This window comes from Psittacula echo (genome assembly GCF_963264785.1).
Source record: "Psittacula echo genome assembly, chromosome: 3".
NCBI lineage: Eukaryota > Metazoa > Chordata > Aves > Psittaciformes > Psittacidae > Psittacula > Psittacula echo.
The window spans coordinates 71,503,411-71,520,115 of NC_137736.1; the positions used below are offsets into that span (position 1 = coordinate 71,503,411).

Genomic DNA, 16,705 nt, shown 5'->3' on the forward strand with positions numbered 1-16,705 from the left:
CATTGGAAGGAACCCTTCCAAGTAAAGGTGGCTCACGGGTAAACCTCCAGCCTTAGTACCACCACACTGATGTATAACTCAGTACTGTTGGGTTGCATGGCCTTTGTCATCTACCTCAACAACCTCATAAGCCCATGAAAACAGCAGTGGAATTTAGCCTATACTGTACTTGTGGCATGCAGAGTGATCTAGTGAACCCTGCTTTGGTCTTAATATATGTGTCTTGTTGTCTTATTGTTTGCATTGTTGGGATTTAAGGCCTAGTCCATTAACTGCTATCTGTACATGTCTACCTGTGATGTTTGTATGAATTCCCTGTATGGGCTATATGCAATACTAAGTCCTTTAATTCAATTAACAGAAGAGAGTTGAGCTCTTTTTGCAATTGTTTGCAGTTGATGATGTTTGTTTTTCCACACTCAGAAGGAAATTATAGTGCTTATCATTCTCTTAAGAACTTTATAATGCTCCACAGTGCCCATGATGTCTGTTTGTTATACTAGAAAAGAATAGTAAGAAACAGAAATACAGGGATTTGCTCAGGGTTTTAGAATTTACCTGTGCCAAAGCTTTAGCTTAGGATCTAAGAACTTCTTGACTTTATCTCTGTGCCTCAGCCATGAGAAACTGTGCCTTTCTTCCACATTCGAAGTACAAAATTATGCTTAAATATGATCCAGTAATTATGAAATGCACTGAGAGGAAAAAAGATTGTATGAAACTTCATTCTTCTCTTCCCAACTCCACTCTGCATTTTTTTATTTTTTTAATGAAATACAACTATAACTGTGCATTTGTATGTATTTCTTCCAGATTTGCAACCAACATAATGCTGAAGCTCTCAACTTGGAACAATCATTTCACAGAATGGCACAAACAGAACCTAATCTGGACCATGGTGTATCATGGTTCATCCTCCCGTCATACTGGGCTAAAATGGTTGTGGCATTAATTTCCTTCCTCTGTTTTGCTAACAGCTACGATGGAGATTTTGTCTTTGATGATTCTGAAGCCATCATCAATAATAAGGTTTGTCTCTCTTCCCCCCAGCCCCATGCCTTTTGACATAAATGGTCCTAGGAGAAGATGTAATGATGTAATGACAACAGTTGATCTCAGTAGATCCTCGTAAAGAACTTCCTTCTGATATTCCTTTTTTTTTTTTTGAGCTTTGTTTTTCTGTTTTGTTTTCTTGTGTCTGGTGGTTTTTTTTTAAGTAAGCCTTATTTAAGGTTGCCGAACAAGGTGTGCAGCAGTGCGCTAACAAAAAGCTAGAAGCATAAGTATGCTTAACAAAATGTTATTCCTAAAGCTATTTGAATAACATGACTTGGGTTCTAGTACATAAACAAAAGAGTGAACAAATTAAACAGCTTCTTTCCCTCCCTCCTCTAAATGTGCCCCCTTTCATTCTTTTGCAAGCGAGATGCTCTGCTTAACAAGTGTTACATTCTGAAGGGGAAGGAATTTGTCTGCTTATCATCTAAGAAAGCATTATATAGGGTTGTGGCAAATCTGGATGTGATGTTTAGTTAACACTTATTCACAGAGCACCTGTACATCAAGCCTGCCTATAGACCTAATTTTAGGCTAATTTCTAAGTCAGTGAGCGTATGGAGTGGACTTTTCTAACACCTGTTGATGTTAATAGGAGATTTTTTCATTATCTTCTCAGATGAATTAGCCCAATGAATAAACTTACTCTGGTTACAAGGTACATAATGCATCACTAAGTGATTGTAGGGTGAAGAGGTTCTCCAGCTGTGGTTTCTACCATTAAAAAGTTACAGGAGCAAGGAAAACATCTTTTTTCTTTTGCTCCTTCCCCCCTTAGAAGTTCCTGTGACAGCAGTATTTTTTTTTTTTAAATACAGGCAGAATATTCTTGTGGTCTGTCTTACAACTGATCATACATACAATGAACAATCCCTGAAATTAACACGCATTTCAAACAGGCCTCTAGCTGAGATTTTTTTGATTGCGAGGAGTTGAATGTCTTCAATTGCTGAGACACTTCTTAGAATCGCATGTAGCAGTTAGTGCTCATGAGTGGGTCTTGGTGTTGCAGCTCTTATGCTGTTCTGGAATGTTAAATGCTTGGCAAGAGAAGCACAGGGTAAAAAGAATCACCCTCATCTGTTGGTTCTGTTTTCCTGAAGCCATGGGTTTACAAGGAGGATAATCTGGAAACTCATATCATTAGACTACAATTCACTTTTTTTTTTTTTACTTGCACAAGATTTAGAGGCAACTTACCACAATATGCCTTTTAGAATCCCACAAAATCACTGTTTCCTTAGACAAATTTGTATTATGCTTGTTTAAGTCATCATACCTTGAGTTATAAATGTATGGGGGGAAAATACATCTGCCAAATTAGAAATAAATCTCAAGGCTTCTAAGAGAATGCTATAGACACTTTTTTTTTTTTTTTTTTAAGAAGCATTATATTTTAAATTGCACAGCTCTTGGCAGTGTTTTGTTCTGCAAAGTTTTATTTTTGGCATGATTATAATATTTTAATTTCCTGAAAGAATGTACAAAGCATTGACGTTGAAACAAGGCAGGTTGTTTTCTTCAAGTGCAATTTCAAACTTTACTTTCAAAATGTTTTAGTTTATCTATGCAACGAAACAACCTGCACCACGATTATAGCTGTTTGCAATGCTGAGAAATTCAGCCAACTGCTTAAATAGATTAACTCATACCTAGTCTGAAAAACTGGGAGGCTTATTCTATTTTTCACATCAAAATCCTCTATTATTCCCTAGAAATTAAATGAGATTTTTGTGACAGTGTCATTTTAACACAGGGGTCGTATGAATATATGAAAATGCAAAACCCGCAAGAAAAATGCAGAGACAGTGAGTTTGCCAGCTTAATGGTGAGGAAAAGCATTTAGCAAAGCACAATTTATTAAAAGTATAGCCTATTCTATTCAATAGGAGAGACAGCAGGTGAAGTAATTTTGTAGATACTGACCATTACTATACCAGTATTTTCTTGAGTACCACACAGTGACCTTTTTTGTTAATTTACTAGCTCCCACCACCTCCCCAATCTTTCAATTATTTTTTTTTTTCTTTTTTTAATGAAAAATACAGTTAGCTGACCCCGTGCCTACTGTATTGTTGAACATTCTGTTATTAGATTTGTATTGGGGTCCAAGGCTGTTTTCTAGATGCGTTCTTGTCATTGTAAGCAGCATTTTAAGTGGTCCACAACAGTCACTTTTGTTGTTATTTATTTGCTAGCTTGGCAAGGCGAACAGTTGGATTAGGAAGAGTTTCAGACACATTATTATAAGCCTTTATATAGAAAACCTGACCTTTCTTCAAGTATTGAACTTTGCTGTGTATAAGCTGCTGCTAATCAAATATTTAGAGATTCTTTGCTGTCTATATTCAGTTCTTAAAGAGAAAATCATATGTAATTTCTAAATCGCCATGTCTCTTAGAGACATTCCTGTTTTAGGGTAAGTCTACTAAGTGGGAAAACTAACATAATAAACTTTTTCTCACAGAACTTGGATACAAGAGCAAGATACATGACTGAAGATTTTTTAGGTAATACGGAAGTGTAATCTAATCACTAAGAATTCTGTATATTCAGCTTTTCCTGCATGCTTCCTATGGAAGACAAAAGAAGGCTGATTCTAGCGGAAAGGGAAATCTAGCCTTTCACATCGCCAGTGTATTTCACATCTCGTTATTGAAGACCATCTGTGACATAGAAGACATACTTTTAAAATTTTAATACAAAAAGAAAAAATCTTTTTCATAGTCCCTTTCTTTGGCAAATGTACATAAGGAACTGTGTTGTTGATTGGAAAAACCTGAACTCTGAAGCCACAATGATCACTGGCAGTCAGCCCCTGCAGAACACAAAGACTTCAGTAGATGCTGGTGTACAACTTTGTCCCAACTTGCCCTTGGAAAAGCAGGCTATATTGATTTATTGAACTCCTGGTTGAATGCACTCTGGCTCTGAGAGTCAAATTATGACCTTTGGGGTATATGCATACCAGTAAGGAATGGGACAGGAATTTAAGTGCCTAAAGCCAAAATTAGTCCTAGGAGAAGAAAGAAATTTGTAGCTATTGCTTGGCAGTTGAAACATCTATGAGACAGTGAAGGAATTTTTCACCTTGATGATTCTTAAGCTCAAATAGGATCCCCTGTAAGTCTTTCTTAAGGTTTTCCCTGAGAATGCCTTAATTAACAGCTGCAGTATATGACTACGATGTTAGCTCTGCTCTCTTTTCTGTGTATTGATTAGTAACCTATTAGTGAATGTTTCACTTCATTTGACAATGTGGCAGGATTTTTAGCCTACTTCTGCCTCCTATTTTTTTAATCCAGTTGTCCAGTAGTGTCCAGATTTGATGAAGTTGGCAGTCCTGGGGTAATGGTTGAAACTGATGATCTTAAAGGTATTTCCAACCTAAATGATTTTATGATTCTGTAAGTGACAGAAATAAATCTCTTCTTGGGATTTTTTTATTTTTGTATGGGTGAAAGTCAGAATGTGTTGAGAAGCAGGAAAAAAGGAGTTATTTTAAGTTCAGTTTAGCAGCAGCCAGTCATCATGGCCCAGACATTTGGCTGTACTAGCAGTTGTATGTGTTCTCTCTTGCCTTGTTAGCAGGCCAAAAATGCTAGCTAAGGATGAGATGGAAGGTACTGGAGACCGCAAGAGGTGCTCAAAATACTGTAGAAGCAAGTGAGATGGTAGCAGCATCTGAGAAGAACTGGAGTTAGTGATCCAGGAGTATTGTAATGTGGGAATCTTGTAAGTAGATGGAGATGTAGGGGGAATAAGACATTGCACATCAGGCCTTGTAAAATCTTTCATGGGTTTAGCAGCCTAGTTTGTCTGCTTGTGTTTGCATTGGCTTATTCATAAAGTCATAGAATGGTTTGGGTTGGAAAAGACCTTAAAATCATGTAGTTACAAGACCCCTGCCATGGGCAGGGATGCCTAACCCTAGACCATGTCACCCAAGGCTCTGTCCAACCCGGCCTTGAACAGTCAGGGATGGAGCATTCACCACTTCTCTGGGCAGCCTGTTCCAGTGCCTTACCACCCTCGTAGTAAAGGACTTCTTCCTTACAGCTAACCTAAATCTCCCTTGTGGAAGTTTTAACACATTACCCCTTGTCCTATTACTACAATCCCTGATGAAGAGAATCTGCTTTCGTTTGTTGGTCTCGTGAGGAATTTCAGAGGAGAAGGTGGGTGGGGTTTGGAATATCTCGTGGTTGATTGAAGGTGTAATACCAACACTCATGTGAAAGCTGTTAATTTCCTAGTACAATTTATTCTTAGGTTCTGTCTTGAGTGTATTTAACCTGCACATTTACTATAGCATAAATTGTATTTAATTGCCACAGGGAAGGAGGATAACAGGGGCAAGTAGAATTTGACTATGTTAGTTGGAGCTTCCTAGCTTGTCCTCTCAGAAAACAGAAGCAGATGTTGCCAAGGTCCTTCTTTTTTCCTCTCCAAAGTGTGTATTTTCCATTCAGTAGTCTAGGTTATTTGGATATTTTCATTATCAGCATGGCTTTAAGATAAAAGGAAAGAGCAGAGATTTCCTTTGCAGTGATTTTTTTTTTTTTAATAGTCCCCTACCCCACCCCAGCTTAAAATAATTCATTTCTGTCTTCTGCTGTTAATCTTTTAAAACAGTAGATACGCTGATTCTTGGTTTCATGTGCTAAGAATTTAAGGGGGGGGGGGGAATACTTGAATAGGGCCCTGTGCCAAGTAAGGCTTCAAAAAGAGGTAATTGTTTTCTGTCTTTGGTTTCCTTGCTTTCACTAGTACTTGTGCTACTGACACTGGTAGAAACATAGGTATTTGCAGTGGTTTGTAGTTGGCCTCCTTCGCAAGATAACCTAGGCCTAACATCAAAGGCTTTTCACAAAACTATAAGGTAGATGTTTTTTGTGTGTGTGTTTTGTATCTCAGCTGTTAACCAGATTATCAACTGATATGAGTATGTATAGCTGTACTAAATTTCATGTAGTTATGCCTACTTACAAAATCCAAGCATCTTGGTCTTTATGATGACAGGCATCCAAGATGTGACCTATCAGTAGTGAGCCAAGAGAGCACCTCCTATGTCCATGTTAGCATGAGCTTGTATTAGTTAGAAATTTTTTGTGTTTTAGCTGCTTTGAATAAAACAGAAATGTTAAGAATCTGGTAATTTATGATGTTTCCTTTTAGGATCTCAGGGCAGAAACCCCACTTGGTGACCTGTGGCATCATGACTTTTGGGGTAGCAAACTCAGCAGCAATACCAGTCATAAGTCATATCGACCGCTAACTGTCCTAACCTTCAGGTGAGACTTGTCTTTTTGCTCACGGTCTGAATTTTTTTTTTAACATATATTCACTCAATTGATAATAGGCAGGGGGCAGCAGAAAAGGGGAACGACAAAGTATCTGAAGGGTTGTTGCATACCTTTCCTGGATATGGTTTTCCTGTTTGTTAATTAATCTCAATTTGAGTTTTAATTTTCAATTTTTTTTCCCCAAAATATTATTTTGACATTCTGCATTTCACTGTAGCTTTCAGAGGTTGCATCTTATGCTCTTATATACCCTGGTACTAGGCACAGTATGGTTCAATATGTAGGTCACACCATCAGAGGCCTAAGAGGTGTACGTTCCCTTCACTTAGCAATGCTGCCACTTATACTTCTATTGTAGTTTCTGTTTTCTGCCTTCTGGTGACCTGTTAAATGATGTTTTCTTATAAATAGCATCAATCTACTGTGGCCTTTTGCCACTTGGTCAGTGAATAGTCTTCCCACCTCTCCCTCTCTGATACTTCATGTTTGTGCCTGAGAATCCTAATGGGGAAGATGTCTGCCTGTATATGTAACTTGCTGGTTTTCTCAAATAACTACATGTTTATGAGGATTAGTTGCATAGATGCTTAGCTCATGTTTTTTGCACAAGGATTTGAGCAAGCAGTAAACCATGTAGAAACTGGGCACGGTAATGCAGAGAATCTTTGAGGACTCATCTTAAGGTTCTTTATTTTCCGCATGCAACTCAGCCTTGAGGATGGGGACCTGGTACTGGTTCTGCAGATGTGCCCAGTCTAGACCAGGGACTAAGGGGTTGCAGAAGCACTCCCACTCTTAGTCCTCATATTCAAGCAAAAACTTTGATTCTTGAATGCAGTATCAAGCGTTTTAAGTACTTAGCACTGTGGGTTTCACTCTCCTTTGGGCTTTCTTCACATTGTCATGAAGGAAAATATGCAGCTGAATAGAAAGTGTCAGAGTCTTAAACCTATTAAAGCTTTCAGTGCATTACACAGCACATGCTTTCCTTTATTTTCAAGGTCTCTCTGGTATATTCCATCTCTAGTAACATCTTGGTTAGTTTATAGAGTGAACTGGGATACAGTTATTACTATATCTGAAAATACAGATGAGCACGTGAAGACGGCCCATAAAATGCTATTTTCACAAGTAAGAAATTGGTTTTCTTAATTTCCCTAAGCTCCAATTTATGTGCATCACATTTATAATAGGTTAGAGTTTTTAAATACATTTCACATAAACCAGATGCAGACTGACCAAATGAGCTATATAAAATTCCCTATTCACACTAAGTTTCTGTATATCTCACCTACTGATAAAAGTGTATAGAAAATAACAAGATGTTTCTTCCTTTTCTTCTCCCTGTCCATTTTATCAGAGTTCTAATCTTGAGAAGGGTTTTGTGACTGAATTTTCACTTACACTTCCTTCTGGTTCTAATACTCATATTAAATCTCTCTGTAACCAGTCTCACAAATCAGTTACTAAGATGTGCTAGCTGACTACTTTCTGGATGTATACTGATTGTACCCAGATGGTTTCCACATTGCCAGTCCAAATGCTAGGACATTTTTCAGCTAGAATGTCAGTGGAAATCATAGTCTCAGTTGCATATTAATGTCCTCTTTGTGTGGATTTAATTAAAATAATTTCATCCAGTTAGATTTGGACATGGTTTCTCTTAAGCCTAAGGGTATTCCCCCAGTAGGTTTGTGTTTTTTCCACAAGGACACTCCTGCATTGCAACATTGAAGTTATGTTGCTGACCAAAAGTAATTTCTAAGTAACCATAGGTATGATTAACATGATAGCACTAACATATGTCTTTGGAGAGGATAGATACTATGCTGAATATGGTATCCTGTATGAATACCCTTGAGTAAAGATCAAGGCATAGTTTCTAGCCGACTGTATTGGCTCAGTAGTAATAACATGCGTGCTGGGATTTGATGGGGTTTTTCACCCTTTTTTTTTTTTTTTTTTTTTTTTTTTTTTGGTGGGGGAAAGGGGAGTTGTGATATTTAATACGATCTTGCTATGGGATTGTTTAAGTTTTCTGCTTGCATATCTCTAACCACTGATGTAATTCCTAGCCTTAATGTTCTTGTTTCTGCATAGAATTAATTACCTTTTTGCTGGAGGCTTCTACCCAGTTGGTTTTCATGTCATCAATATAATACTGCATTGTACTATCTCAGTGTTGATGGTTGATGTATTCTCGATACTATTGGGTGGACTGCAATTCAGTAATAAAGGAAGAAGGCTAAACCTGGCTCCAAAGACATCTCTTCTAGCTGCTTTGCTATTTGCTGTACATCCAGTGCACACCGAATGTGTAAGTACTGAATAATAAGCTCCAATGATTTATATCTTAGAAGTTCTTGACCATCTTGACTAATTAATTCTGACAGTCTTATACTCTACACATTGCTTTTATATATTCTCAATACTTCTCTTGGCACATGTCTTATGAGAACCATCAAATGTTAAGGTCCACAGGGCTGGACCTTATTGAGGAAGATAAATCATTTAAGTACAGTAACTAAAGAAGGATAGCCCTAAACTACAATTTTTCCCTAGTTACTGAATTTCCCTAATTACTTTTCATTTGTATTTGCTTTGATAAAAAAACAAGGAGATACAAAATTGGAGTAGGGGCATTATATGAACTCTGTATGTGAGTGTATTAGAATACTGCATCTAGTTTTGAATCCATGCTGCAAGGACAACATTAGGAAAAATGGAGAGGGCTCGGAAGAGCCATGAAAATGATTAAAGGACTGGAAATCATCCCGTGTCATGAGAGATCAAACTCCATGGGTTTATATTTTAATATGAAGGAGAAGATTAAAGGATTTATTTTTTTTTATCACAGTCTGTAATTATGCATGTGGAGAACACAGATTTCGTAGTAGTGGGCCCTTTAATAATGCAGACAAAAGAGTAATAGTGGCTGGAAGTTGAAGCTGTAAAGATGCAGAATAAAAACATGGCACATGTGTGGCAAAGATCAAAGTCCTTGTGTGGAAATTCTAGTGTGGAACAGGGAGGAGATAGGGTTGTTTGTTTTTTTTTTTAAAAAAGACTCTCTTTTTGCACTCATAACTAAGAAAATCTTCTGGCCTTATGCCAGCAGACGTGCTGGATGTGGTCCCTGATTGCTTGATCTTGTAATAATGAATAAATAAAATATAAAAAAATTGCAATGCAGGAGTCATTTCTCTTAGAGTTTGGAAAGACTAAGCTACTGGAAAAAGTACTAACTTTAACTTTGATCTCTGTGCTAGTAATGAGCACTGAATCCTCAGTGCACCTTATATATGTGTGGAACTGATTTTTCATTTATTCATCATATGCTGTGGTTTTGGCTTTTTTTCATTTGCTTTGCACATGACTGATGGGGAAGAGGTTGTGGAAAGCTACGCCTCTCAGCTGACTGGGGACCCTGCATTTATTGGAAACCTAGAGATGGTGCAAAGTTGTGTATTAGTAATTTGGCACCTTTTTTGGCAGTGTGGCTAACACATCCTGTCAATCATTCTCTGGTGTTTGCTCACCTGCAGAATAACTGCTTTGTGAGGGCATGTGTTGCTGATGTCAGAAGGGCCCCTTGTATTTTTTTCTCCAAACCCAGTTCTAGATGTCAAAGTGCAGTAAAACGAGTCTTCAGTGCTTTTGATGCTCTGACATGTAAAGAGAAATCTCACTTCAGTCTTAACTTTGCAATAAATCTACTACTGACCCCTTTATCATTATCCGTAATCATCATCTTCATTCCATTTAACTCTAAAAATATATTTAAATCAGCAGGCAAATGTTAGTAAGACCTTGGTCATGTAAAATAAATTACAAGTGAAGTGGTTTGCTTGCATATATGAGGTTTGAAGACTTGTGTATACTTAGGGCAAACATTGGAAGATGAGGAAAAAAAGTAGGATGCTTATATACCATATGTCTTCTACGATCCCAGAGTAAACAAAGGCCTCTGATCATTTACATGGTGAATAATAAATCTTGCTGCACTGAAGCAGTCATCATACTGCTATGGTTCTAGCATGAGTGTGTATCAGGCAGCATCTCCTCAAAAAGCATTCTTCATGATCTTAAATCTGTGAGTTTTAAGTATCATGACATCTTGGTTTTGAAATGAGATGACATATTTTGACATAAAATTGTGAGGCATCTGTCTGCTTGCTGTTTTGGATTTTGGTATATACAGCACAAAACAGTCACATAAAACAGATCTTGAAAAGTTTACAGCTTTCAGTACCTATGTAAGAAAAACAGCTGTCATTTTCCTACCTACATGTAAACACTCTTGTGGTGCAGTCTTCTCTTCTATAAAATGGTTATTCTTTGTAACACTTGAGTGATGGAATACTAAATGAAACAGACATAAGAATATTCCTGATGCTAATTTAAAACTGTGGGGGTTTTTTTGTTTACCTTGTTACCGGGACTACAGACCTGATCCTGCATTTGAGATAACATTGTACTGTTGGAGTCATCTGAGGCCATACGTGTGTTATTAGCCTCTTAATCTCTTTGTTGTAACAAGTTGGCATTTATTTTCAAAATTGTGTCAGTTCACCTTTACTTTTATCTCATTAGCTGAGAGTAGCTCCTGAAACAGAATGACACGTCATTATTTTCACCTTTTAAAGCAGTCCACAGCCATGAGTTAATTCTCTTAATATCTTTATAAAATAAAAAAAGAAGGGAAGTTAGATGCATGGCTTCAGATAAATTAATAAGTTTCTCTGAACTGCATTTAGGAGTCCAACAGTTTTTCCTTTTACAGTATCAAGTGAAGCTGAGGGTAAAGTGGGAGAGAGTCTCTTCAGTGTATTCAGTCCTACTCTGGTGCCTCTGTGCTTCTCTCTCTGATTTTACTCAGTAATAGTTGTTCCATCAGTTCATACTCATACAAAAAATGCCCTTTTCCTAAGACAGGTTAGCAACCAGCTTTAAAGAAAATGAAGATGCACTTTATACTTTTACTTTCCTCTTTCTGCTCCACTCAGAAAATGAGACAACTGGTGTGTTATACAAAAAACAAAGTTTGTGCTTTTGTCCCCGAAACATCACCTCAAAAAGGACATTAAAAAAAAACAAACCTGGAAGTGTTCTGCTCTGCTTCCAAAAGGCCTCTATGTGCATCTTGTCCTGGAAACATGGAACCCAGTACTCCAGGAAGTAGAGCTAGAATAAAATGTAAGGGGTGTTTTCCATGATCCTTGCTCTGGGTGTATGTTCTAGTGAGGTCCCAGCATCAGGGCCTATACTGACCCTTGCCAGCCCCATGTTATGATTTCCACAAAAAGTTCATCGTCTATCTGACACTTGTGTAATTGAGGAATGAAGATCCAAAAATATGTCATGCTGTGTCTCAGCAAGTTATTGTGAATACAGTTTAAGGGCTTGAACCAAAGCTTGGTGATGGCCCTGAGAATGCTCTTGATTTAAATAGATTGGCACAGATCAGGAGTATGGAGGTCTCAGAATGTGCTTCTCATTTTCTTTTGCGTTAGTACAGCTTCTGTTACAAGGTGCATTTGAAGGTATCTTTAATGCAGTCAATTAATATAATACAAAAAGCTGCCAGAGGGTAGATTTTTTTTTTTCCTGATTCTACAGGCTAGAAGCTATTTATCTATTCTGAATGTTCAGACTGTACTTTGAAGGCTGGCTTGTCTTCTGAAAGTGGACAGTCTTGATTTGCATTTCAGCAGAGCTGCTGATTTTACTGGGGTTCAGGATGTTTGCTAAAAATTCTACTAAAAGGCAACATGACCCAAAAAACCCAGATGGAATGGGGTACTTTTTCCAGTGAGGTCCTTCTTTATTTCTTACAACAGCAGTTTTTCATAAAGCCAAACCATTCACCTAGTTGATATTAAGCAATACCTGATCAAAATTAGGATGTGACTTACAAAAGTGTGTATCACTAATCCAGTAAACCAGTTTAAAAAAAGGAAAAAAAAAAGTAAAGTGATGTAGCAGTATTCTTTTATACATTTCACTTTGTATGTGTATGTATACCTTTATCTCAGTTTTTTTAAGAATAAAATCTGGTAATCTGAAACTTTTCTCTCTTTTTTTTTTTTTTTTAAGGTTGCTGGGATTGTTGGCAGAGCAGACCTACTGTGTGCCCTCTTCTTTTTGTTGTCATTCCTTGGCTACTGTAAAGCATTTAGAGAAAGTAAGCATTCTGTTTGCCCCTTAAATTTTACATTGTGTATATTTTCTGCATTCATACATTTCAGTGAAATATAGCAAAACTAAAAGTGTCAGCTTGATGTGGTTTGAATTTATTAATGTTTATACCCTCATAAAATATTAAAAACAGCCAACCAACCAAACATGCTTTAGCAGGTATTTATTGTTAGAAGAGCTGGAAGGGTTGCTGTCCCTAATTCCTGTTAAACACTAAGAGTTTATTTTAAGAAAAGTCTGTTTTATAATAGGCTTATCTGTTAAATGTTTTATTGTTTAGAAGCATAAAGAAATATTTTAATAAGTATTTTGAAAGAAATAAAACCTATGGATGTATATTCTTAAATATTTTAGTACACTTTATACCATTATGTTGGGATGGCTTAAATGGAAATGAACTTTAGGAACCTTAATTGTATTTTTAATGAATTGTACAGAATTATTCATATGAGTAAGCCCTCTAAATTCCTGGAATATGCAAGTGCTTGGCATATAAATACTGAATATGGTGTTACTCAGAGAGATTTTGTAAGACAGCTCTATTTAACATGAACAATTCCATTGCAGATATTCTTTCAAGTGAGCGTTTAGATCCATTGCATTATTTGATCTGAATGCAGGTTGGCAGTTCAGATACAGTTGTGGAAAAATCATCTTGGTGCTCTGATAAATAAACACACAATAATAAATGAATTCATGATTATGAAAAACTGTACAGGACATGCAGTCTGCTATCTGAATGTGCCCTGCCACAGGAAATACAAGAATCATTTGGTGAACCTGTGAGGAGCTGTGTTGTGAAAAGCTTGTATAATACCAGTTCAATAGGCATGGCCTGTAACATTTAATCAGAGTTGGCAGTGTATTACAGAGATACCTGAGCTGGCTTCAGGTGATCTAACTTAACAACATAGTCATGGCATCATACAGCTTAGTGTAGGCTGAGGGAGGGGTAAGTTAGTCCACAGTGAGCTCTAAGATGCTGTGAGTAGCTCCTGCTGATTGTATTCAGACGTTTTGGAACTTTTTTGATTATTTCTGATATCATAAGTTTAACTTATTATCACTTTAAATTATATTTACAGTGATTCCTGTTCACTTTTGATATTTTTCTCCCCTTCGAGTAGGTTTCATTTTTTTCAACTAAGATAATTTCTTGATGAAAATTGGCTTTGGGATCTTGTTCACTCATTTATTCTTTTCTCACCTATTTTACTGGGTATGGTTATGCTTTGGCATTTGTTAATGCTGGAGTAAATCAGACAAAGCAAAATACTGGCAACGTGCTTTCCAGTTTGCTGGTACAGGCAGACCTATATGGCAGGGGTAGTAATTTTTTCATGAACTCAAGAGCCAAAATCTTAGGACTACCTTGGAGAGTTTCATATAGGACTTTCATATAGGATTTTGTTATGGAGGACGTCTCAGGAATGATTTAAGAATGCGATGTGTACTCTCATTAGGAATATTCTGAGTGCTTGTACAGCTTGTGGAGGCCATTTGGATACCTTTTAGAAGTCAGTGTAATTTTAGTAGTATTCTTATACTGAAATTCTTGTAATTGATACAGAAGAAGGAAAATGTCATGAAGAGAAGATATCAAGCAGCACTTACTATTTTTTACTGGACATTACATCATAATAGGGTCAGAGCTGTGTCACTTAAGCATATTTAAATTTAGTTTTGCCAAGGAAAACTACAGTCTCCCAACACAGTTGTGCCTTTTGTCTTTCAGATCAGTTTTCAATATTTACTGTCACATTCACTCCCTGATTTTCCTTCAGCAACTTCTTAAAAAAGCGTAGGCTTTCTTTGGACTTAAGAATTTGTATCAAAGTTAAATACTTGAGTCTCTTCCAACAGTTACCTCATTTTGTGTAGCCTGGTGACAATTTAATGTTCTTGTGGATACTATCTGGCATGTCCTAAACAAAAGAATGAAAAGTTATTTCCAGCATGACTAAGTGCTTTAGCAGATTTGCATAGAGCCTGAAGGGAGGAGCCCAAGCTTCAGAGTATCTCTTTCCACTGAATCTTACATGAGTTGCTGCAGGCTGATGAGCAATGTGCCAAAATCCAGACATTTCAGAGTCAAAGTTTCAGGCCAGAATGGTTCTGGTCTAAAAACTGATTTTGGAATGCCTTGGTGGGATTCCTTGTTCATCCTGGATGTGCCTTGCTGTGAAAATCATTCATTTGTAAATAGAAGGGTGGGTGAGATAAAATAGAATAGACTATATCAGTTGGAAAGGACCTGTAACAATCATCTCGTCCAACTGCCTGACCACTTCAGAGCTGACTGGAAGTTAAAAGCATGTTATTAAGGGCATTTCCCAAATGTCTCTTGAACACTGACAGGCTTGGGGCACCGACCACCTCTTTAGGAAGCCTGTTCCAGTGTCTGACCACCCTTTTGGTACAGAAATGCTTCCTCATCTCCAGTCTAAACCTCCCCTCACGCAGCTTTGAACCATTCCCACACATCCTGTTACTGGGTACCAGGGAGAAGAGATCAGCATCTCCATCTCCACTTTTCTTCCTCAGGCAGCTGTAGAGAGCATTCAGGTGAATCTTCAGCCTACTTTCTCCAAACTAGACAAGCCTGTGAGGTCCTTAGCTGCTCCTTATAGGACATTCCTTCCAATCAGGAACTCTAGATTCTTTTCTGCGGAACTGCTGCCTAGGCAGTCCCCAGCCTGGACTGTTGCATAGTTCTGTCTTTGATTTTCTTGAGTCTACTATCAGCCCATTCCTCTAGCTTGTCATGGTCCCTCCAAATGGCAGTCCTGTTCTCCACTGTACCCACAGTAACTACTGCCAGTTTGCTCTTCCTGATGAACTTTGAGGAAGTGTCAGAGTAAAACTAACATTGAAAAGCCTGAGTTGATACTACTGATACGTTTGTGTCCTCAGTAACAAGTACTGTTTTGTCACCAGCAGCATCCTAATGCTGCTATCAGACAGATAGATTATATAAGTCTTCCATGAAGAACCTGACTATTCTTGCAGCAAGGCTGTGTGAGATTTGTGTACAGCTGTGTTCCAGATGTCTTTGTTTCAGTAGCATAGATGTAGTTGTTGAACTGTCATTCTCATTCTTCTCTTAAGGAGACAAAAGTCGTGGATGAGAGACTGGTTAGTGCTTGTTTTCACCTGATATCTCGGTGAATGAATCTGAGATTTATTTTTTTATTATTATTTGTTTCGAGTAAGGACTTGTCTCTTCAGGAGGATTTGAGTACTGTGAAGAAAGTATATATCATTCTGAAAACAATTGAGAGATCAGAGAAGTATTGGTGTCAGACTGCGAAACTTCCAAAGGCAAATAATGCTTTTTGTGAAGCTCAAGATATACTACAGCTTGTTTGCCTGATGTAGTGTGTTGTTTTGGTGGAATTTGGGGTAGACAGTTTCTTTTAGCCAAAATCTGTGGCATTATTTTTTTTCTTTTTAAGTATAAGCATTTAACACAGTATGTGTTATGTCTTGCTTAAGTTCTAAGACACTGTTACTTTTCTCCAATATACAGTTTATGATGTTACAATCTTTGAGAGGATATCATTTATATTTGCAAGGAACTAATCTGTTGTTCTCATTCTGTCCTGCTGTTTTAAAACACAGCTGTGGGGACAAATCCACTGCATAGGCTTTGGAGACAGCAAGAGCTGACAACTGTTTAGGTATGTTCTGAAGGGAATTGTGGGTTATTAACTTTGAATTTTAATGCAGCTTCTCTTGGGAATTCATAAGGCAATTTAAAATTGCTCTAGTATTCATTTTGCCTTCCTTTGTCTTCAACTTTGACAGTGATCCAGTTGCATGTATTTGCCACCTGTATTGGTGATCTCTGAGTGATGTAAAATGAGGAGTTCATGATTTGCTTCATGTGAATAATATTAGCCAGGATATTAAATAGGGGATCAACTGCTTGCTCATATGCTATGACTTCTAAAAAATACTTTGTTCTGGTTGTATGTTTGTTTTGTTCTATGTGGTTGTCTGTTAAGCATCTACTAGTTCATTGCTAATTAAATAAAGCATGTGAAGTAGACTGTAGTGATGAGTGTTGTGAATATTGGAGTTTTGTATTATGGAGGTTTTCTTACAGATTGAAAATGTTTTAAGTCTCCTGTATGAAGCAGATT

At 37.3% G+C, this 16,705-nt stretch overlaps 1 protein-coding gene across 1 annotated transcript in view; it reads left to right on the forward strand.

Moving 5' to 3' along the window:
• Positions 1 to 864: 864 nt before the first annotated feature.
• TMTC4 (transmembrane O-mannosyltransferase targeting cadherins 4) overlaps positions 865 to 16,705 on the forward strand; it is a gene marked incomplete at its 3' end in the record, with an annotated part of 47,532 nt that continues 31,691 nt past the window's right edge. The window contains exons 1-4 of the mRNA XM_080612622.1: positions 865 to 1,029; positions 6,235 to 6,350; positions 8,463 to 8,679; positions 12,459 to 12,546. Of these exons, the coding sequence (XP_080468748.1) occupies positions 868 to 1,029; positions 6,235 to 6,350; positions 8,463 to 8,679; positions 12,459 to 12,546 (583 nt within the window). The 5' untranslated portion in view covers positions 865 to 867. The remainder of the gene's footprint in view (positions 1,030 to 6,234; positions 6,351 to 8,462; positions 8,680 to 12,458; positions 12,547 to 16,705) is intronic.